Source organism: Aegilops tauschii, chromosome 7, assembly GCF_002575655.3.
Source record: "Aegilops tauschii subsp. strangulata cultivar AL8/78 chromosome 7, Aet v6.0, whole genome shotgun sequence".
Lineage (NCBI taxonomy): Eukaryota > Viridiplantae > Streptophyta > Magnoliopsida > Poales > Poaceae > Aegilops > Aegilops tauschii.
Window position 1 is genome coordinate 262,449,123 of NC_053041.3, and position 20,572 is coordinate 262,469,694.

The 20,572-nt window shown below is 46.1% G+C and overlaps 2 protein-coding genes across 2 annotated transcripts; both read left to right on the top strand.

The window, feature by feature from the left end:
* Positions 1 to 9,488: 9,488 nt before the first annotated feature.
* On the top strand, positions 9,489 to 15,342 carry LOC109735899 (sorbitol dehydrogenase). Its single transcript, XM_020295100.4, has 4 exons — positions 9,489 to 9,876; positions 13,989 to 14,056; positions 14,173 to 14,409; positions 14,524 to 15,342. The coding sequence occupies exons 1-4, from the start codon at positions 9,756 to 9,758 to the stop codon at positions 15,193 to 15,195; spliced, it is 1,098 nt and encodes a 365-aa protein (XP_020150689.1). The 5' UTR covers positions 9,489 to 9,755; the 3' UTR covers positions 15,196 to 15,342.
* Positions 15,343 to 16,565: 1,223 nt separating this feature from the next.
* On the top strand, positions 16,566 to 20,483 carry LOC141027079 (uncharacterized). The gene is made up of 4 exons (XM_073504001.1): positions 16,566 to 16,627; positions 17,052 to 17,171; positions 19,666 to 19,744; positions 19,836 to 20,483. The coding sequence occupies exons 1-4, from the start codon at positions 16,566 to 16,568 to the stop codon at positions 20,481 to 20,483; spliced, it is 909 nt and encodes a 302-aa protein (XP_073360102.1).
* Positions 20,484 to 20,572: the final 89 nt, after the last annotated feature.

Consider the following 20,572-nt stretch of genomic DNA (forward strand, 5'->3'; position numbering starts at 1 on the left):
AACTCCCCCCCTAGGGTTCCCAACCCTAGGCGCATGGGGGGAGGCCCAAAGTGGCGCCCCAGCCCATTAGGGGCTGGTTCCCCTCCACTTTCAGCCCACGGGGCCCTCCGGGACAGGTGGCCCCACCCGGTGGACCCCCGGGACCCTTCCGGTGGTCCCGGTACAATACCGATAACCCCCGAAACTTTCCCGGTGGCCAAAACTGGACTTCCTATATATAATTCTTCACCTCCGGACCATTCCGGAACCTCTCGTGACGTCCGGGATCTCATCCGGGACTCCGAACAACTTTCGGGTTTCCGCATACATATATCTCTACAACCCTAGCGTCACCGGACCTTAAGTGTGTAGACCCTACGGGTTCGGGAGACATGCAGACATGACCGAGACGCCTCTCCGGTCAATAACCAACAGCGGGATCTGGATACCCATGTTGGCTCCCACATGTTCCACGATGATATCATCGGGTGAACCACGGTGTCGAGGATTCAATCAATCCGTATGCAATTCCCTTTGTCAATCGGTATGTTACTTGCCCGAGATTCGATCGTCGGTATCCCAATACCTTGTTCAATCTCGTTACCGGCAAGTCTCTTTACTCGTACCGCAATGCATGATCCCGTGACTAACGCCTTAGTCACATTGAGCTCATTATGATGATGCATTACCGAGTGGGCCCAGAGATACCTCTCCGTTTACACGGAGTGACAAATCCCAGTCTCGATCCGTGCCAACCCAACAGACACTTTCGGAGATACCCGTAATGCACCTTTATAGTCACCCAGTTACGTTGTGACGTTTGGCACACCCAAAGCACTCCTACGGTATCCGGGAGTTGCACGATCTCATGGTCTAAGGAAAAGATACTTGACATTGGAAAAGCTCTAGCAAACGAAACTACACGATCTTTTATGCTATGCTTAAGTTGGGTCTTGTCCATCACATCATTCTCCTAATGATGTGATCCCGTTATCAATGACATCCTATGTCCATAGTCAAGAAACCATGACTATCTGTTGATCAACGAGCTAGTCAACTAGAGGCTTACTAGGGACAGGTTGTGGTCTATGTATTCACACATGTATTACGATTTCCGGACAATACAATTATAGCATGAATAAAAGACTATTATCATGAACACAGAAATATAATAATAACCATTTATTATTGCCTCTAGGGCATATTTCCAACAGTCTGCATGTCTCCCGAACCCGTAGGGTCTACACACTTAAGGTTCGGTGACGCTAGAGTTGTAGAGATATTAGTATGCGGTTAACCGAAAGTTTTTCGGAGTCCCGGATGAGATCCCGGACGTCACGAGGAGTTCCGGAATGGTCCGGAGGTAAAGATTTATATATGGGAAGTCCTATTTTGGCCACCGGAAAATGTTCGGGATTTTTCGGTATTGTACCGGGAAGGTTCTAGAATGTTCCGAAGTGGGGCCCAACTGCATGGGGGACCCACATGAACGTGGGTAGTGGAGGAAAGGCCCCACACCCCTGGTCAAGGCGCACCAAGATCCCACCTTAGAAGGAATAAGATCATACCCCGAAGGGATAAGATCAAGATCCCTAAAAGGGGGGATAACAATCGGTGGGGAAGGGAAATGATGGGATTTCTTTCCCCCACCTTTGCCAACGCCCCAATGGACTTGGAGGGCAAGAAACCAGCCCCCTCCACCCCTATATATAGTGGGGAGGCGCATGGGAGCAGCACCCCAAGCCCTCGCGCCCCCCTCCCTCCCGTGACACCTCTTCCTCCCCGGTTGCGCTTGGCGAAGCCCTGCCGGGATCCCGCTACTTCCACCACCACGCCGTCGTGCTGCTGGATCTCCATCAACTTCTCCTCCCCCCTTGCTGGATCAAGAAGGAGGAGACGTCACCGCTCCGTATGTGTGTTGAACGCGGAGGTGTCGTCCGTTCGGCGCTAGGATCATCGGTGATTTGGATCACGACGAGTACGACTCCATCAACCCCGTTCTCTGGAACGCTTCCGCGCGCGATCTACAAGGGTATGTAGATGCACTCCCCTCTCTCTCGTTGCTAGATGACTTCATAGATTGATCTTGGTGATACGTAGAAATTTTTTAATTTCTGCTACGATCCCCAACAGAATACAATGGAAACAGATGCATGGCGATGCATGACATGACAAAGCGTGATGCTAGGTGCGCCCTAACGCGGTAGTAGGTGATACCGGCGAAGGGGGGAACATCCGGGAAAGTATTCCCGATGTTTCGCATTTTCGGACAGATGGACCAGAGGTGAAATGTTGCCGGTTCACGATGCTAGGGACGTGTGGTGAACGAACGGGCTGCGTATCCGGATTCGTCTCGTCGTTCTGAGCAACTTTCATGTAGAAAGTATTTTCATCCGAGTTACATATTATTTTATATGATTTTTCAAAGATTAAACCATTTTCTGGAATTATTTTTATTAACAGAAATCTATTAATGCGTCAGCAATGCATCAGCATGACGTCAGCAGTCAGCTGACCCGTTTGACTAGTCAAACTGACTAATGGGTCCCACCTGTCATAGACAGTGGCCTTAACAGAGTTTAATTTCAATTAATCTAACTAATTAGATAACATGGGCCCACTGTTAGTGAGTAATCAATTTAAATTTAATTTAATTAGTGTTAGGGGCGGGGCCCACCAGTCAGTGGCACTGGGCTGCCCAGTCAGCACATTGACTGGGTCAACCCCGTCAACGGGGCCCCCAGGACCCACTGGTCAGCGACCCAGGGGCGGGGCCCATCGAGCCACGTCGGCGTCGGCGCCGGAGAGAGCTCCGGCGACCAACACCGCGGTGGCGCGTCGCCGGAGTCGCTCGGAAAATCGCCACAGGGGGTCGTTTCGTGCGCGGCTACCCGCTTTCGAACGGGCGCACGCTTGCGCGTCGAGCTGTGGGGGTGGCTTGGCCGGAAACGGCCGAAGATGGCGGTGGCGAGCGGCGGAGCGGACGCCGGAGTTCGGGCGTCGACGGATCTAGAGCTAGGGGGTACGGGGAAGCACGGGCTCGTGCTCGTTGGGCTCCTGGGAGCACCAGGAACTCGACCGTGGGCTTGCGCGAGTGTGACGGCGGCTGTGGCCACGGCGGCAAGGCGATCCGCGACGATGGGCTCACGGCAACGACGACAAGGTAGCTACGGGGCGCGAGAGGTCAATGAAGAGGAGCAAGGGATGAAGAAGCTCACCCGCGGCTCACACGTAGGCCCGTGACGGTTTAGGAGTGCAGAGGTGGCCGGAGACGACGGCGGTCACCGGCGACAGAGAAGATGGGGACGAGGTGGACCCGGCGCTGTGGTGCCTCCCGGCTCCAACGGCGGGCACCGGTCGACGTGGAGGACGACGACGGACGCCTACGGCATGTCGGGGGTGCAGGGCGATGACGGTGGCCGCGGAGACGACGGAGAACGGCGGCGAGCACGCTCGGTTGCGGTGGGGATCGAGGGGGGAAAGAGAGGTGGATCTGAGGGGGGCGCAGAGGTCGAGAGGGAGAGCGGGGGCGAGTGGGAGAGGGGCCCGAGGAGGCGGGGGCGCTGGCGTCCTTATCCTCGACGCCGGCGAGGGGGGTCCGGCGAGGACGCGCCTGTTGCGACCCCGGTCGGGGGAACAGGGGGAAGGCGACCCGGGGAGGGGCTGGGCCGGCGGTTGGCCAGCTGGGCCAGGTGGGCCGGTCTGGCCTGCGAGCTGGGCCGTATGGTCCAGGGGGTCCTTTTCTCTTTCTTTCCTTTTCTCTTTCGTCTACTGCTTTTGTATTTTCTTTTCTTTATTTTTCTTTTCTGTTTTATTTCACTTTAAAATACTTAGGCACTTTCTAAAAAAATGTTTTCTCCACAATAATTACCAGTGCAATATTTGGCACCCACCGAACATTTTTTTTTTGACTTTTGAAAACTTTGGGTGTTTGTCACTAATTCATTTTTTTGAATTTGAAATGTTTTGAACTAACACTTGATTAGCAACAGTAACAGAGATGACCTGGCATCATTAGGAGAGTTTTACTGTAGCCTAATTATCCGGGCGTTACATCTATGAAGATCTTTATCGGTCAAACCGCACAACAGCATACGTTGTTCCCTTTGTCATCGGTATGTTACTTGCCCGAGATTCGACCGTCGGTATCATCATACCTAGTTCAATCTCGTTACTGGCAAGTCTCTTTACTCGTTCCGTAATACTTCACCCTGCAACTAACTCATTAGTCACATTGCTTGCAAGGCTTATAGTGATGAGCATTACCGAGAGGGCCCAGAGATACCTCTCCGAGAGTGACAAATCCTAATCTCGATCTATGCCAACACAACAAATACCTTCGGAGACACCTGTAGAGCATCTTTACAATCACCTATTTACGTTGTGGCGTTTGATAGCACACAAAGTGTTCCTCCGGTATTCGGGAGTTGCATAATCTCATAGTCTGAGGAACATGTATAAGTCATGAAGAAAGCAGTAGCAATGAAACTGTAACGATCATAATGCTAACGAATGGGTCATGTCCATCACATCATTCTCCTAATGATGTGATCCTGTTCATCAAATGACAACACATGTCTATGGTTAGGAAACATAACCATCTTTGACAAACGAGCTAGTCAAGTAGAGGCATACTAGGGACACTTATGTTTTGTCTATGTATTCACACATGTACTAAGTTTCCGGTTAATACAATTCTAGCATGAATAATAAACATTTATCATGAAATAAGGAAATAAATAATAACTTTATTATTGCCTCTAGGGCATATTTCTTCAGTAATTAGATGATGGGTTACTAGAGTGACATAAGCTTAACCCTAGTTTATGCACTATTCTGTAAGGGGCTGATTTGGATCCATATGTTTCATGCTATGGCTAGATTTATCCTGATTCTTATTTTGTATTTGCGGATGCTTACGAGAGGGGTTAATCATAAGTGGAAGTCTTGTTCAAGTAAGAACAACACCCAAGCACCGGTCTACCCACATATCAAATTATCAAAGTAACGAATGTGAACCAAACAAACATGATGAAAGTGACTAGATGAAATTACCATGTGTCCTCAAGAACGTTTTGCTTATTATAGGAGACCATTCTGACCTGTCCTTTGCTACAAAAAGGATTGGGCTCTTGCTGCACTTTTGTTACCGTTACTACTTATTGCCCGTTACAAATTATTTTGCTATCAAACTACTTGTTACCGATAATTTCAGTGCTTGCAGAAAATACCTTGCTGAAAACCTCTTGTCATTTCCTTCTACTCCTCATTGGGTTTGACACTCTTACTTATCCAAAGGACTACGATTGATCCCCTATACTTGTGGGTCATCAAAGATCAAAGCAACCATATGGCTTGTGCGACCACACCCGCCAAGCCAGGTATTACTAATGATTTCAATTTGCTTTGTCATAATGCCGGGTTTCACCATTTTGTTTATCAGGGATATGAGACATATGAACACATGATGTTTGAGTTTCTTCGTACTCTCTCGCACAATGTTAGTTTGGTGTTAAATGCATATAAGGAGGAGAGGGCCAATTTCCATCTCCTGGACCAAGACGTCAACATCACCCTCGATGAGTGGTGTAACTATTTTGGCTTCACCAACAATGATGATTATCTTAGATATGTTTATGATTTCACTGGCCCGCACCCAAGGCAATTCTTTTACCGTATGAGTTGTCATGGCTCAAGGCAAGAGCTAGTTGTATTGAAAGTCTTGTTATACACTATTTCTATTATGTTATCACTAACTCATTGCAGGCATGAGGAGAAGTTTCTAAGGTGAATGATGAGAACATGCTAGTTCTCGGGAAAGCAGCAAACCTTGACGTCGGTTATTCGCCCAACCTAGGGGCAATACTTTTGCTACACCTCGCGCATCAAGAAAATCATGCACAAGGAGATATCGTATGTGGAGGAGTGATCACCATGTTGGCCAACTCCCTTGGTCTTAACTACAATCACCTTTGCCCCATTGTCGGTACCCTTGTTAATATTCGTGTTCTCACTAGGGCTGGAATGGTAGTAGTTTGTAATTCCACCATTACATTAGAATTCCTGGAGTGGCAGTCTTGTTGCCTACTCCTATGCCTAAACATTTCTCCATTGAGCATGGGCAATTGCATTATGTTGCACAGGAAGTAGATACATCTTTTGACCAAGAAGGCCCAGAACCAGAACAAGTAGATGAACAAGATCTCGCCACCAACGAAGAAGAGGAGCAGCCCCAAGAGCAGCCACAACAAGGATACTACACCACCTATGTGGACCTCAACAGCCTCTAGGGCTCTATCCAAGATATGAGCAACATCGTCGAGTCTCTTCGAGGCATGTCCGCGTACATGAACATGAACTTCTCCAACTGGAGCCACAGATGGGCTCCTGAGCGACCGCCGCAATGATTTCGCTGGTTTGGGCTTGCAAAAGCCTAGGCTTGGGGGAGGTTATCACCACTTCTACAACTAGTTGTGGCGGTACTTGAATAAATTGTAATGAGGTTGTACTTAAGCTCGAGGAGCTTCAAAACACTCGTGTTGGTTTGTTGCAACACTTCGCTTTTATTTGCTTTTGATTTTTATTTTGCCTTTGCGATTTTTTCGGTTGCAAATTAGTTTTCAAAACCCCAAAAAACAGAAAATAGAATAAGCTTTGCTTTGATCTTGTTCTTCATTTGCCCCTCGGAGTTCATTTACGTTTTGTTTTCAGAGGAGTTGATATACGTCGGACAACAAGGAATGCAACAGTAAGGAAGAGAAGTGTGTAAAGTCACAACTGTGAAGATATGTCCTACGACCCCCGTCTTTTGCACTTGAAATACTTAGAGTAGATGTAGCAGTAGTATTGTGATATGTGCAGATGGGAGTAAGTCTTGATAATTAAGACAAAGGCTTTGTTCTAGTAGCTGAAATAATTCTGTAGCCTTTGTTATGTTTAGTTTAGACAACCAAGACTTGTCGTGGGACTGTTTTTAAATGAAATGATATTAATCAAGAATAACTATACACAAGAGAAAAAATTTCAAGACTTGGGAGTTGAGAAAATTGTAGTGGAAGTGATGTTTGAAATGCTCAACCCCATGTTGTTAATTTTAATAGAATTAATAGCACTTGTTGAATAAATTTTCTAGAGGAACTTAGTTGAAGGGTGAACGAGATTATGCCAAAAATCTGTGTTTCATCTCTTACATGGTGCTTCAGCCTTCTTGCTTGTGTCATGGCCCCGCTACTCTATGCATGTGTACGTGTGTAAATGTGGCTTCGTCACCTTTCTTGATGTTATGTTGAGGACTCCACTGGCCAATGAATGATCCACCAAGAACGATAGCTCGGATTTTGGCTATGAGTTTGTTACCGTACTTAGTGGCAACACTCCAAACGCATATGATTCGGCTTTCTCTTGAATGCATGTGTATGTGGTAAATAAAGGGGTTTGGCCAAAAGAGCTCAAAAGAGACATACTACAGAGATCCATAGTTCCCCAAACATTAAGCCATAGCAAAAAAAATCTATGCATGATCACTTAGTTTGCATAATCCCTTCACGTGACATTCAAAGTTCCATAAAATAATTATTGAAATAAAGTGCTTGAGAGCCTTGAGGAGGAAAAATTTCCGGGTGTGCTTATGAGCACTAGAGCATCATATTTCACTACATGCTTTTCACTCCCTAACTTGTGCTTTAATGGCTCTATCAAAAGAAAGCTCTTTCGTGCATTCCCGACAAATAAGTATTGTCTAGAATAAATAGAATAGAGTGTTGCAAAGTTGTTTTTATCTAGTAGATCAAGAACCTTGTGTTGATTATCTTTGCTTCACTGACACTTGCACTATAACCATGCCACCGCTACAGCTATGCTAAATTTCCAGGTTAAGAAGCGAAGGACTATCTAGGCGTACCGATCAAAAGTGAATCAAAGCCTTCTCGTTATTTTGGTTTAAACAACTGAGTTCCGTATGATTCGAATTTTCTCTTTATGTTGCTCGAGGACAAGTTTAAGCTTGGGGGGGGGGGGGTTGATGAGTGATATTTTTACAGTCATTTCACCTTTGTTTAAACCGAGATATTCGATCTAATATTGCTATTAATGACTAATAAATGCAAATGATTCCACAAATTATCTCTTTGATGTGTTTCCATAGGCAATAGGCTAAAAAGGAAAGAAATCATGTGTGGAAATGGAATGGAAGGAAGATGGAAGGAGGAATCAAAAGGAAGCGTCTACGTGAAGACAACACAAAAGACGACGCTCCATACGGGCGCTCCCGTTTGGCGTGGATTTCGAGGCGGATCGTCCACCTGAACAATTTTTATTAAAGGGACCACATCATAATGTCAACAGAGCGACGAGCACGGAGGACAGAACCTCTTCATCATCATCCTCATCCACAAGCCCTAGCCGCCACCATTTCCATCTCCATAGCCATCTCTACCACCACCATAGTGCTCTCTCATCTAGTTCATACTTGTAATCTTGCATCGCACAAGGTATCCATTATAAGACATATTGCAATCAATCAATCTCAAGATGTGTTCTTCAATGTTTCTTCCCACGATTTGACCTCCTTGTGTGAGTAGTTCGGTAAGGTATGAGTTGAGGCATGAGCCTTGCAATTCAAGGTATTTGTTGAGGGGATCAATGAAAGAGTTTGACATAACGTCTTGTATGTGTGAAATAAAATTGTTCCGTGAAGATGTCTCTTGTCTTGTTGTCTTGTCTGCGATCTTCATCGATGCAGGTACCAAGGACCATGGAGATCGAGCACTAGTGAGACTAGAAGCAAGGAGGCCGTGAAGTGTTATACCGAATACCGGTGACAATAAGATTCAGTAGGGTAACATGGATCATATCCTTGAGGATAAATGAGGTGTAATCATCAAACGCCGAAAGCTCTTGTATGATTTCATTGTCATTATATGCTCATGAAATTAATTTTCGTACTGTATAACTTCAGTATTGTAGATGTTGATTTATTTTTAATATTAAATTGATTAAACTCTGGATGGTTTGACATTGAACATATCTTATATATGGGGAGTAAAAGAAAACTGAGGAGTACTTTGCAGACAATGACATGGTGTTTAGTGAAAAGCTCGGGCCTGCCTCTCGTCACCCGGCTGCTCCTACCTGGCCGGCTCCTATCAAAAAGTGTGGTTCCTCCCATCTACTCTTTCCGTTCCAAAATAGATGACCCAACTTTGTTAATCATCTATTTTGAAACGGAGGGAGTAGAAGAAACTGGCCCAAACAGAAGCCGTGCCCGGATATGATATCCGGCTCGAGGCCGACATGACACGCACGCTGCTGTCCACTATCCATTGTGACGCGCATCGCTCTAATGATCACACGCCTGTGATTCGGAAAGAAGAAGAATTTGTTAAGAAAAAAGGAAAAATGATGATCACATATACGTACTATAATAATCTTGCCGTCCTCTTTGCCTGATTGCGGGAACACGACAGGCTGATGGAGTCGAACCGCGAAGAGGCAAGGCTCACCCGCACAGTCACAGTCGGCGGACACGACGGAAGGCTCGGCGCAGCCCCGACAAGGCCGGGGGCGAGCAGATCCAAAAGAAAAATAATTGCCTTCGCCGACGTCCACAACTTGCAAGCGATAATAAAGCGATAAGCATCGCACACGCACCACCGCAGCATGGCTGCATCGGAGGAGTCACCCCTCGTTATATAGCCGTCGCATCACTCACCTGCTCTTCAGTATACTTACTGTGAGCCTGTGACTGAGTGGGAGGGAAAGAAGAGGGAGATCAGGAGATGGGGAAGGGAGGGAAAGGCGAGGCGGCGGCGGCCGTGGCCGGCGAGGGGGAGAACATGGCGGCGTGGCTCGTGGCCAAGAACACCCTCAAGATCATGCCCTTCAAGCTTCCGCCGCTCGGTATTTTTTTTCTTCCCGACCTTTCCGTCGCTGATTTTCGCTATACAAATCGACTCGCCGTTCTAGGATTTTGTAACCCGTTGCTGGCTCGTGAACTCCATCGGTTTTCTGCCGATTGATCTAGTCCAGAAATATTTGTTTTTAGACAGTCCGGTCCTGAAATCCAGGTAGCACTGACAAGGTAGATTTTTTCTTTTTTGGCCTTATCTTATCGGCTTTGCGCATGTCAGACATGGAGGTAAGTACCGGCAGGAGAGCTCAGATTTAACATAATTGATTTACGGTAATGCTAACTGACGAATGTTCCTTGGGAAGGAACTCCCAGCGACCGTTTGATCGAGGTCAAAGAAAGGAAGGCAGGTTTTTTTACAGAAAAAAAATGCTATCTCCAGCGTGAAATTGACATGCTAATCTCAAAAAATTGCCACTCCCTACAACTAAAATTGCCATCCTCCACAGCGAACGTTCGCCGGCTAAAAGGGCCATTGATTTAAGTCTCCCCATAATTTTTTGAGGTAAATACACCGGAGGTCTTAGAACTTGCACACAGCGGTCACTTTGGTGCACAAAGTTGTAAAATACGTGTTTGTGGTCACCAAACTTGCGAGACCGTTCAAATACAGTCACTCTCACCGTATGCATGCATATTTGTCGACGCCTGTGTGGCACAGCCCGCTATCAGCCACGGTAAATGTTCTCCAAGAGTACCTAACGTTTCATTAGCACGACTACGTTGTATATCTTATGAGCGCGGGCTGAAAAAAAATTAATGAAGAAATTTATCTAATAACCATACAAAGTGCAACCGGCTGGTTCGAACCTGTGAAATGGCGATTCACTCGCGCATAACCTAACCACCAGGCAACTGCGACATGTGATGTAGTTGAGGGACAAATGTTTTTATCACTCTTGTTCTATGTAAGTATGGGACATTTAAAAAAATGTATGTGCCACTAAAAATATGTTCATGCATTAAAAAAACTACGGAACAGTTTTTTGAACTATGTGAACATATTTGTACATTGTGTAAACTACACATTGTATTTTTTTGAAATGTTTCAACATTTTTAAATGCAATGTACATTTTTTCATTTACACAAATATTTTTTACAGTGTTTAAATATTTTTATAAATGTCATGTAGTTTTGAAACGCATTTATATATTTTGAATTGCACAAATAATCTTTTATAAACTTTAAACATTCTTTCGAAATAAAAATATTTAGTTAATATAAATATTAACTTGTGTATAATTTTTACTCATTACTTATATTCAACAAAATTATAATTTAAATATTAGACATGATTAAATATTCATACCAACAGTTTAGATTTTAAATTATGAATATTGTAAACTATACAAACATTGAACTATACAAAATGTGCGTATAATTATTGAAATGCTTCTATAATTAAAATACTTTGTGAATTTACTTTTAAAAAGTATTAGTATTATAATATACAAACATTTTTATTATTCATAAATATTATTTGAAAACAATACATGAACCATTTTTTATGATGCACGAATTTCTAAAATAAAACGAATAGGTGTAACGATAAAGAACTTTTTTATTATGAATATTTCTAAAAACTGCACATTTTTATAATTATTAATATTCAAAAAACCATTTGTGTTATTATTATGCAAACATTTTTATAATTTATAAGTATTATTTTAGAGTAATACATGAAAAACTTTTGAAAGTTATATTATTATTGGCATTATAGTTTACATACTATCTACAAATTTCTGAAAAAAATAAACAAGTGCAAAATGGGTAGCGCGGACTGCAGCGCACTTCTGCTCCATGAGCGCTTCCGTTTTTGTACATTAAGCTTAGTTATCCCTAATAGTTGTGTACACACGTGTGGTTTAGTGGCAGGTACTTGTGTTCGAGACCCAGTTGTCTCTCATTTTTGGATAAAATTATCGCTCGTCCTGACAGGTAAGTCCCATCGATGGTGGACTTTTTTTGCAAAAAAAAGAAAAGGAAGAAGGGGTTCTGTGCAATAATGCGTCCATGTGTCATTGACAACGGGTCCGTGCCATGCTGGCGTTGACGGATACGCCCGCGTACGGGGAGAGTGACTGTATTTGAACGGTCTCACAAGTTAAATGACCACGAACACGTATTTTGCAACTTTGTGCACCGAAATGACCGTCACGTACAAGTTCTAAGACCTCTAGTGTATTTACCTCTAATTTTTTTATCAAAGTCAGTTTACAGACTGTAACTGTCACTTTTGTACATCGTAAAAGAGGGTGACCTTCCTTTCTGGGTTTCGACGATCTTTCTATCATTTATGTTACTCTTCCATAGCAGGAATGTATGTGAACTTGGGATATCCCAGGATAACAGCCCTTAGTTGTAAAAGAAAACCATAGACCTTTTTTTTATTTTTTGTTTATAAGCACCAGAGCCCTTCAAGCATCTCTGATCAAACCTCAAAAATTCTAACTCCTAAAAGAAAGCAGTTTGAGAGAGAGAAAAATACTTACCTAGGAGCAACTCTAGCAGTCTTTGTATCGACCTGATCGGTATAATAACCGTCAATATGATCATTTGGTCAGAAAAGGCCATTATAGCAGAGCCGCCATCCGACACTCGACCTGCATAATTTATGAAGCGTGCTCCTTATCCAGCCTGCAAGTCTTCATATTTGAAGGCTAGCTCCGCAACCTATCGCACGGATGGGAGCCCGGCCTCTTTCTCCCGCGCATAGCCCTGTCAATGGCGTGGCCGCTTTGTTATGTGATGACAATGTTTATTCATGACCAAGATATTGGATGAAGCAACACACCACAATCTTGGCTGGTTTTAGTTCATAGACATGTTTCCTATATACTCCCTAGGTTCTCTAATATAAGACCATTTACCTTTTTCTTGATTCGTATGTATCTTAGACACATTTTAGTCGTATATTCATTCATTTTAGTCTTTACCTAATAATAAAGCAAATTAGGTTTCTTTCGTCCGTCATGGCATTTTTCAGAAAAGTCCCTCTATTTTAGAGAATTCAACCCGTAGTCCTGTTTTAAGTTAAAACGAATCGTTATTTTCGTACTTTACACAAAAGTCCCTGTCTTTTCTTGAAATCAACCCGCCGTCCAGATTTAAGTCACACCCGAACCGTTATTTTACATTTTTTGAAAAACACCCCCCCCCCCCCCGATGTTTTAGGTAATTCATCCGCAAATCATATTTAAGTCAAACAAATGCTTTTTAAAGTCATCCATATCTTTTAAACCGTAACTCCGATTTGAACATGTTATATATGAAATTTGATTAGAAAAATATGTAGAATATGAGTATGAGATTATTTTTACCTGTTAAGTATTTTTAAATATTATTTTGGAATATATTTGAGTCAAACCAAATGATTTTCTAAATTATCTGTATCTTTTAAACCGTAACTTCGATTTTAACATATTATATATGAAATTTTATTAGAAAAATGTGTGGAATCTAAATATAATGTTAATTTTACCTGTTAAATATTTTTAAAATATTGTTATGGAAGCAAACTTATAATTTATAGCGCAAGATCCGTTTTTTTCATACCGCCGGCGATCCAGATTGCAAATAAACACCCCACTATAACCATATAGGGAAAAGAAAACATCGATAACTACACATGCATACCTCTGAAAAATGTCGCAGGGGAAAACAACAGATTTCTCATTGCGAGAGAGAGAGAGAGGGAGAGGGAGGAGAGAGGGAGAGAGAGACGCCTTAGGATTAACCATATTCAACACACGTTTTTTGTTGTTTTGTGTGAACACCGAGGCCATCGCCGGCGAGGGTGAGAAGGAGGATAAGCGGCAACACAAATATGATGCCTTAAAAATAAAGGAGATGGACCTATTGTGGTCTTGAGTGATGGTTGTTGAGTCAAGAGCATGTGTTATGTTTTCTCTCCCGTTGCAACGCACGGGCTCTTTTGCTAGTATGTATAGCTAAAAGATCTTATATTAGGGAACGGAGGGATTAGGTTGTTTAATCCTTAGCAATTTCGATTGATCCATACATTTTGTAGAAAATCTTGTTAATCATCCTCAAAAGAAAAATCTTATTAATCAAAGAGGCTGAATTGATTCACGTCTCCAGGTCCTTATGATGTGCGAGTCCGGATGAAGGCGGTGGGCATCTGCGGCAGCGACGTGCATTACCTCAAGGTAATTTCTCACATTAAACGTGCAATGATCTGGAAGCTCCTATCAAATACCTTGATCTTTCAGAGTACTCTGTTTCTTTTCTCAAGCTAAAAAACGTGATATCTGTTGGATTGCAGGAGATGCGCATTGCGCATTTCGTGGTGAAAGAGCCGATGGTGATCGGGCACGAGTGCGCTGGCATCATCGAGGAGGTGGGCGACGGCGTGAAGCACCTCGCCGTGGGAGACCGCGTGGCGCTGGAGCCCGGCATCAGCTGCTGGCGCTGCAGGCACTGCAAGGGCGGCCGCTACAACCTCTGCGACGACATGAAGTTCTTCGCCACCCCACCTTACCATGGATCACTCGCCGACCAGGTACGTTACAGTTGTTCTGAGACGCAGTTGCAATCTGCAAGCTGAGCTTGATGATTTTGAACATTTGTTCCTGAGATAAATAATATCCTGATCAATGTGTTGGGTTTTGGGTAGATTGTGCATCCAGGTGACCTGTGCTTCAAGCTTCCAGACAACGTGAGCCTGGAGGAGGGCGCCATGTGCGAGCCCCTGAGCGTGGGGGTGCACGCCTGCCGCCGAGCCGACGTGGGCGCGGAGAAGAGCGTGCTCATCATGGGCGCCGGCCCGATCGGCCTGGTCACCATGCTCTCGGCGCGCGCCTTCGGGGCGCCCAGGATCGTCATCGCCGACGTCGACGACCACCGCCTGTCCGTCGCCAAGTCGCTCGGCGCGGACGCCGTCGTGAAGGTCTCCGGCAACGCGGAGGACCTCGCGGGGGAGATCGAGCGCATCCAGGCGGCGATGGGAGGCGACATCGACGTGAGCCTGGACTGCGCCGGGTTCAGCAAGACGATGTCGACCGCGCTGGAGGCGACGCGGCCGGGCGGCAGGGTGTGCCTGGTGGGGATGGGGCACAACGAGATGACGGTGCCGCTGACGTCGGCGGCGATCCGGGAGGTGGACGTGGTGGGGATCTTCCGTTACAAGGACACGTGGCCGCTGTGCCTCGAGTTCCTGCGGAGCGGCAAGATCGACGTGAAGCCGCTCATCACGCACAGGTTCGGCTTCTCGCAGGGGGAGGTGGAGGAGGCCTTCGAGGTCAGCGCGCGCGGCCGCGACGCCATCAAGGTCATGTTCAACCTTTAGGCCTCGAGACTGCTACTGTTGCTAGCTATTCAAGCCATGCTTGGACCGGAGCTGCTTGCGTGCGTGCGAGCGTGTCCGCGTGCGCGCGGTGTGTTGTGTGTCGTGAAATAAAATAAAATGGCTCTGCAGACTGATTTCTATCGTGAATCTGGGATGTCAGGAATCGTTCGAGCACACTCGCCGATAACAAGCCGTTCTCTCACGCTTTCCATCACTCTGTATAATCAAGCACATCACCGCATTGCACAATCGTATGCACAATAACACAAGAACACCATATTATACTCCTATAAAACTAGATCATAATAGCACGCGTTGCCGCGCCCATTTATTTTGACAATGGAATGTTTGGAGTCGGTGTAAATATATAGAGGACATAATATAATATAAATTTATTTGGCTACAACTTTATTCTTACACTGGTAAATTAATCCTCTATTTATTTTTGGACCGGCCAGAGTACTTGAAAAATATAGCTCTCTTTTCTAGAAAATAAAGTACTCCTACAACTCATACGTATTTCACAAGGAACAGCCATCAACAGGTTTCCAACATTTCGGCCTGTGAAAGTACTTTGTATATAAGCGTAGATAAGCAGCGATACAACAAAAGAAAGTTGTTCACACCTTATTTGAACAGCTTCTTTTGCAAAAGAGATTCCTTCCCATTCGGCAAGCATGCTTGCGCATTTGATTTGTCAATTGCAAAACCTGTCACACACACACAAATAATGGATGCGTAGCACACAGCATACTAAAAACAACATAATGGAAAAAGGCAAAAAGAAAGGTTGTATGAACAACCGAGGTGAATAGGGACACAATAATACCAACCCGGCTTGAATATCTCTTAATCTTGAAGCGGCACACCCCAAAAAACATAAATCAAATATACCATGCAGCAACTTTCTTGAGGTTTCCTCAGACAATCAACAGAAAAGGGAACGATCAGTAGTATGATGTGGAGTAGACCGAGCAAGGGAAAAACAAAATCTCTTTCAACCAAGGAGGTACCTAGGCAAAAGAAGAAATAAACATGACTGCAAGGGTGATACAAAACAATCTATGTTTGGTAGTTTTGTCTCAAATCAGAGGAACACTAAGGACGTATGTTGATACAACTCACTGGATGAGAAGCATTCCCAAACTAATTGCACATTTGCACATGAGCACACAACTCTCAGAAGCTACTGAATTTTGAATACAATAGACCGGTAGCAAAGGAACTAATTGATCAACTGTAGACAATTGAGATTGACCTAATGGCACGAACGAGAATGCGAGGCAACGAAAAAAATGACAGAACTGAAACACTTACCTGATAGGAGATCGGTTTTCTTGTTGTCGGAGAGAGCGCGCGGATGGAGAGCGATGCGGCCCGATCATTCTGTAGGTTCATCTCCTAGAGCTGCATGGTCCAGACTCCAGGGACGGTGAGAAAAAATAGGGCCAGCGGGGGCAGCCTCGACACGAAAAGGAGATGGGCACGCATGAAACATTCGTCCACCATCACCACTACCGGCAAGAAAAGGAAACGAGAAGCTAGCATAATATAACGGCGGCGCTCTGCCATTCCCAGCAGACGAAGAGAGAAGAAAAGGCACGAGGCGGACATCGCATACATGGCCCACTTAACGCATTTGTCGAATAGTCGGCCCAGTAAACGTGAGAAAACCCAGGTCAACCCGCGGAGCAGCAGCCCAAATACGGCTGTCCAGTCGTGCAGCGCGATTTGAGGCAGGAAGTAACGCCCAGACGATCAGATACGTCCGTACATGTGATCCATCGGCCGAGGAGCTCAAATCACTAAGAGGGCTTGTAGGTGACTCTGTTATACTGTTTTTTAATATGTTGAAGTATCCATCTCATGGGGCTTCGTGGACAAGAGGGTGACAGTGCCCTCTGCACCGCCCGTCTTGCGGTGGCATGCCGTGGGGGGCTCATGGGGCTCTCCGCGCCGTCTGATATGGCCGGATGGCATGCACCTGGGCACCCCCCCTCGGAGGTTCATGACGGATGAACCGCGGACGCGCACAGGGCCACAGTTATGTGGTTTGTGCGGCACACTCACGAGCGAGGTCCTGTGCGTGACAGGGAGGTCAGACCCGCATGGCGGTGTCTTTGGCCCATGCGGGTTGGTCCGGTCACGCTAGTAGGGGCGTGCGACGCACACGGCCCCCACCAGGTCGGTTAGATCCTCAGCCGCACCAGCTAGCCCCGCAAGGGGCGCATGGCCGGCTGCGCCTCGCGCCTCGGGTCGATTGCTTCGTGGCGCGCTCCCGGCCATCAGATCTCCGCGGCCGCCACACAACCACCCTTTTTTCCGGGGGTCCATGACGCGCGGGTTGTGTACGCGAACGAGGCCACCTCTCTATGGTTGTTTTCATCACGACCTCATGCGCCCTCTCCAGCAACTCCCCGTGCACAATGGGCGGCCGGCTTCGCCCGTCAGCGTCGCTCACGTGCTGGGGTACTCCCGGTGCTTTAAATTCAGAATAATCGTTCTTAAATGTTTTAAAAAATTCAAAAAAATGAATTTCACAAGGAATGTGACTACGACTCGTAAAAATTTCAGATCCAAACTCAAAATGCACATTGAGAAACAAAAAAGTGATATGACGTGAATAGTGTCAATGTTGCTTTTTTCTTTTTTCCTTACACTATTCATGTTAGATTTCGCATTTTTATTTCTCAATGTGTGTTTCAAGTTTGGACCTAATTTTTTTAGAAATATAGTCGCATTCCTTGCGAACATTCACAATTTTTCCCCGCATCTTTTATTACATTTAAGAATGATTTTTTTTTGAATTTGAAGTATCGGGAGTACCTGATACTTTCCCGCCGACCAGGGCATGAGCCGGCGCAACGTCGTTCAGAGCATGGTTAATAGTATAGCCTGCTGCTAGCTATAAGCCAGTGTCATGTCATATACAGCCTATCTTATAGCCTACATGTATAATAGTAGATCAAAAGAGTGTACTACTTTGTTATTATGTGGCTTACCTTTCATTCTCACAAAGTGCCTAGGAGCACGTGCTAGAGCTGGCTCTTTCACGAAGAGCCTGCTTACCTTCTCTCTCCTATTCTCTTTCCTCCAACTAAGCAAAAATATACTAGTTTATTTTTTACAGCCCGCTGACTCAGCTCTATTATACTTGCTCTTACGAGAGCCGGCTTAGGGGTGTGAGCGATGGACCCGGACCACTGAGGTTGTCTAGTGCTTGGCTTGTGCGAGTCAGTGTGGGACGTGGGCAATTTGAACTTGTTTGTTGTTTTACACTGCAAGACGCACATAGAGTACACTTGTCTTCCTCTCCCTTCGCTTTGCAGGTCTCGATCTAAGGACCCTTTGCCCATTCCCGTCGACGATGTTTACAACATGGTTTTGGACTGTGTAAGGCCAACTCCACCGCGCGACTCCATCTTGTCTGGATGCGTCCGTTTGGGGTAGAACGGACGAATAGCGCGGCCCAACACGCGGCCTCAAACGGACAAATGTCCGGATTCCGTCCGTTATCGACCCATCCCCGGTCCAAACTTGCGCCGAGTTTGGGGTGAAATAGACATCACGCGGACGGGCTCGCCACACGCCCTTGTCCTTCCGTGGCCCGCCTGTCGGGGACACTAGCAGTCCCTTCGCTTCCAACGCCTCCACCCCCTCTCCCCGCCCCGCCCCGCCCCGCCGCCGGCGCCGCCGCTATTCTCCGGCCGCCTCCTCACCGCGCAGCCGCCGACCGTCCATACCAAACCACGTCCCGACATGGCCGCCACCATGCCCGTGCTTTCGCCGTAGTTTTGGCCGTCGATCGGAGGAGGTTTGGCCGTCGCCGTCGTTGCCGGTGGCAGGGGGGATACGACCACGGCGGCCGCGGTAGCTTCCGACGAGAGCTCTAGAGCGGCCAGTAGCCGGCCGGCAACCCCCCATGCTGCGTCGAGGTGATCATCGCAGCCTCTTTGCCACCACGACCGCAAGGTGTTTGACACTTTGCCCACAAAGGTATGGACAGTGGAGATGAGTTTTTCTTCCACCACTTCATTTGTTCATCGGCGATTCATCGTCGGATGATGAAGATCTTGTGGTGGCTGCACTGGTCGTTCACGACCACATTCAACGGCAGCTACCTCGGTACAGGGGGTCAGTCCCTGGCCGTGCTCCCAACCTGAACTGCAACAGGGAGAGATGCCACGCCCTGCTCTATGCCAATTACTTTTTCAACACCCCGCTCTTCAAGCCGGATAAATTCCATCGCCGTTTTCGAATGGCAAGGCATGTGTTCAATCGTATATGAGAGGGTGTGGTTGCTCATGACCCATACTTCGAGTGCAAGACGGATGCCCTTGGCAAGCTTGGATTCTCCTCTTACCAGAAATGCACCGTGGCCATCCGCATGCTTGCATATGGAATTTCAGGCGATCTAGTTGATGAGTATGTGCGTATGAGTGAGACAACATGTCTGATGTCAATGTACAGTTTCTGCCAGGCTGTGATCGAAGTGTTTGGCCCTGAGTACTTGAGGCAGCCAACTGCCGCTGATACAGAGAGATTGCTGGCGACCAACGCAGCTAGAGGCTTTTCCAGGCATGCTTGGCAGCATAGATTGTATGCACTGGGAGTGGAAGAACTGTCCATTTGCTTGGCAGGGCCAGTACAAGGGGCATGTCAAGGCGTGCACTGACATATTAGAAGCGGTGGCTTCGCAGGATCTTTGGATATGGCATTCTTTCTTCGGCATGGCAGGTTCTCACAATGATATCAACGTGTTGCAGCGTTCTCGAGTCTTCGCAAGGCTTGCAGAAGGCCACACCCCACCTGTCAACTTTGAGATCAATGGCCACCAGTACAACAAGGGATACTATCTAGCTGATGGTATTTATCCTCAGTGGTCAACTTTTGTGAAGACAATCTCGAAACCCCAAGGTGAGAAGAGAAAGAGATTTTCCCAAATGCAAGAGAGTGCTAGAAAGGATGTGGAACGTGCTTTTGGTGTGCTTCAATCCCGGTGGGGTATCGTTCGAAACCCTGCACTGTCATGGGATGAAACGAAGCTTTGGGAGATGATGACTACTTGTGTGATCATGTACAACATGATCGTCGAGGACGAGCGTGATGAGAGTATCTTCGACCAAGGATTTGATTATCAAGGTGAAAATGTTGAACCCCTGCACCAAGAACCGGCCACATTTGAACAGTTTGTCCAATTCCACCGTGAGCTGCGTGATTGGCACACTTATTTGGATCTTCAAAATGACTTGGTTGAGCACGTGTGGGATCACACTGGCAATCAATAGATGTATTGGTTCATTTTATGTTCAGTCAAGACAATTTCGATTTGGTTGTAAAACTATTTTATTCGAGACAATTTCAATTGGATTGTAAA

Excerpts from the sequence above, each read along its gene's own strand:
- LOC109735899 (XM_020295100.4), top strand. The coding sequence starts at position 9,756 with ATGGGGAAGGGAGGGAAAGGCGAGGCGGCGGCGGCCGTGGCCGGCGAG. Across the intron at positions 9,877-13,988 it reads CTTCAAGCTTCCGCCGCTCG|GTCCTTATGATGTGCGAGTC; the intron begins GTATTTTTTTTC and ends TCACGTCTCCAG. Across the intron at positions 14,410-14,523 it reads ATGGATCACTCGCCGACCAG|ATTGTGCATCCAGGTGACCT; the intron begins GTACGTTACAGT and ends GGTTTTGGGTAG.
- LOC141027079 (XM_073504001.1), top strand. The coding sequence starts at position 16,566 with ATGCGGCCCGATCATTCTGTAGGTTCATCTCCTAGAGCTGCATGGTCC. Across the intron at positions 16,628-17,051 it reads TGGTCCAGACTCCAGGGACG|TATCCATCTCATGGGGCTTC; the intron begins GTGAGAAAAAAT and ends AATATGTTGAAG. Across the intron at positions 19,745-19,835 it reads CTGATACAGAGAGATTGCTG|GGCCAGTACAAGGGGCATGT; the intron begins GCGACCAACGCA and ends TTTGCTTGGCAG.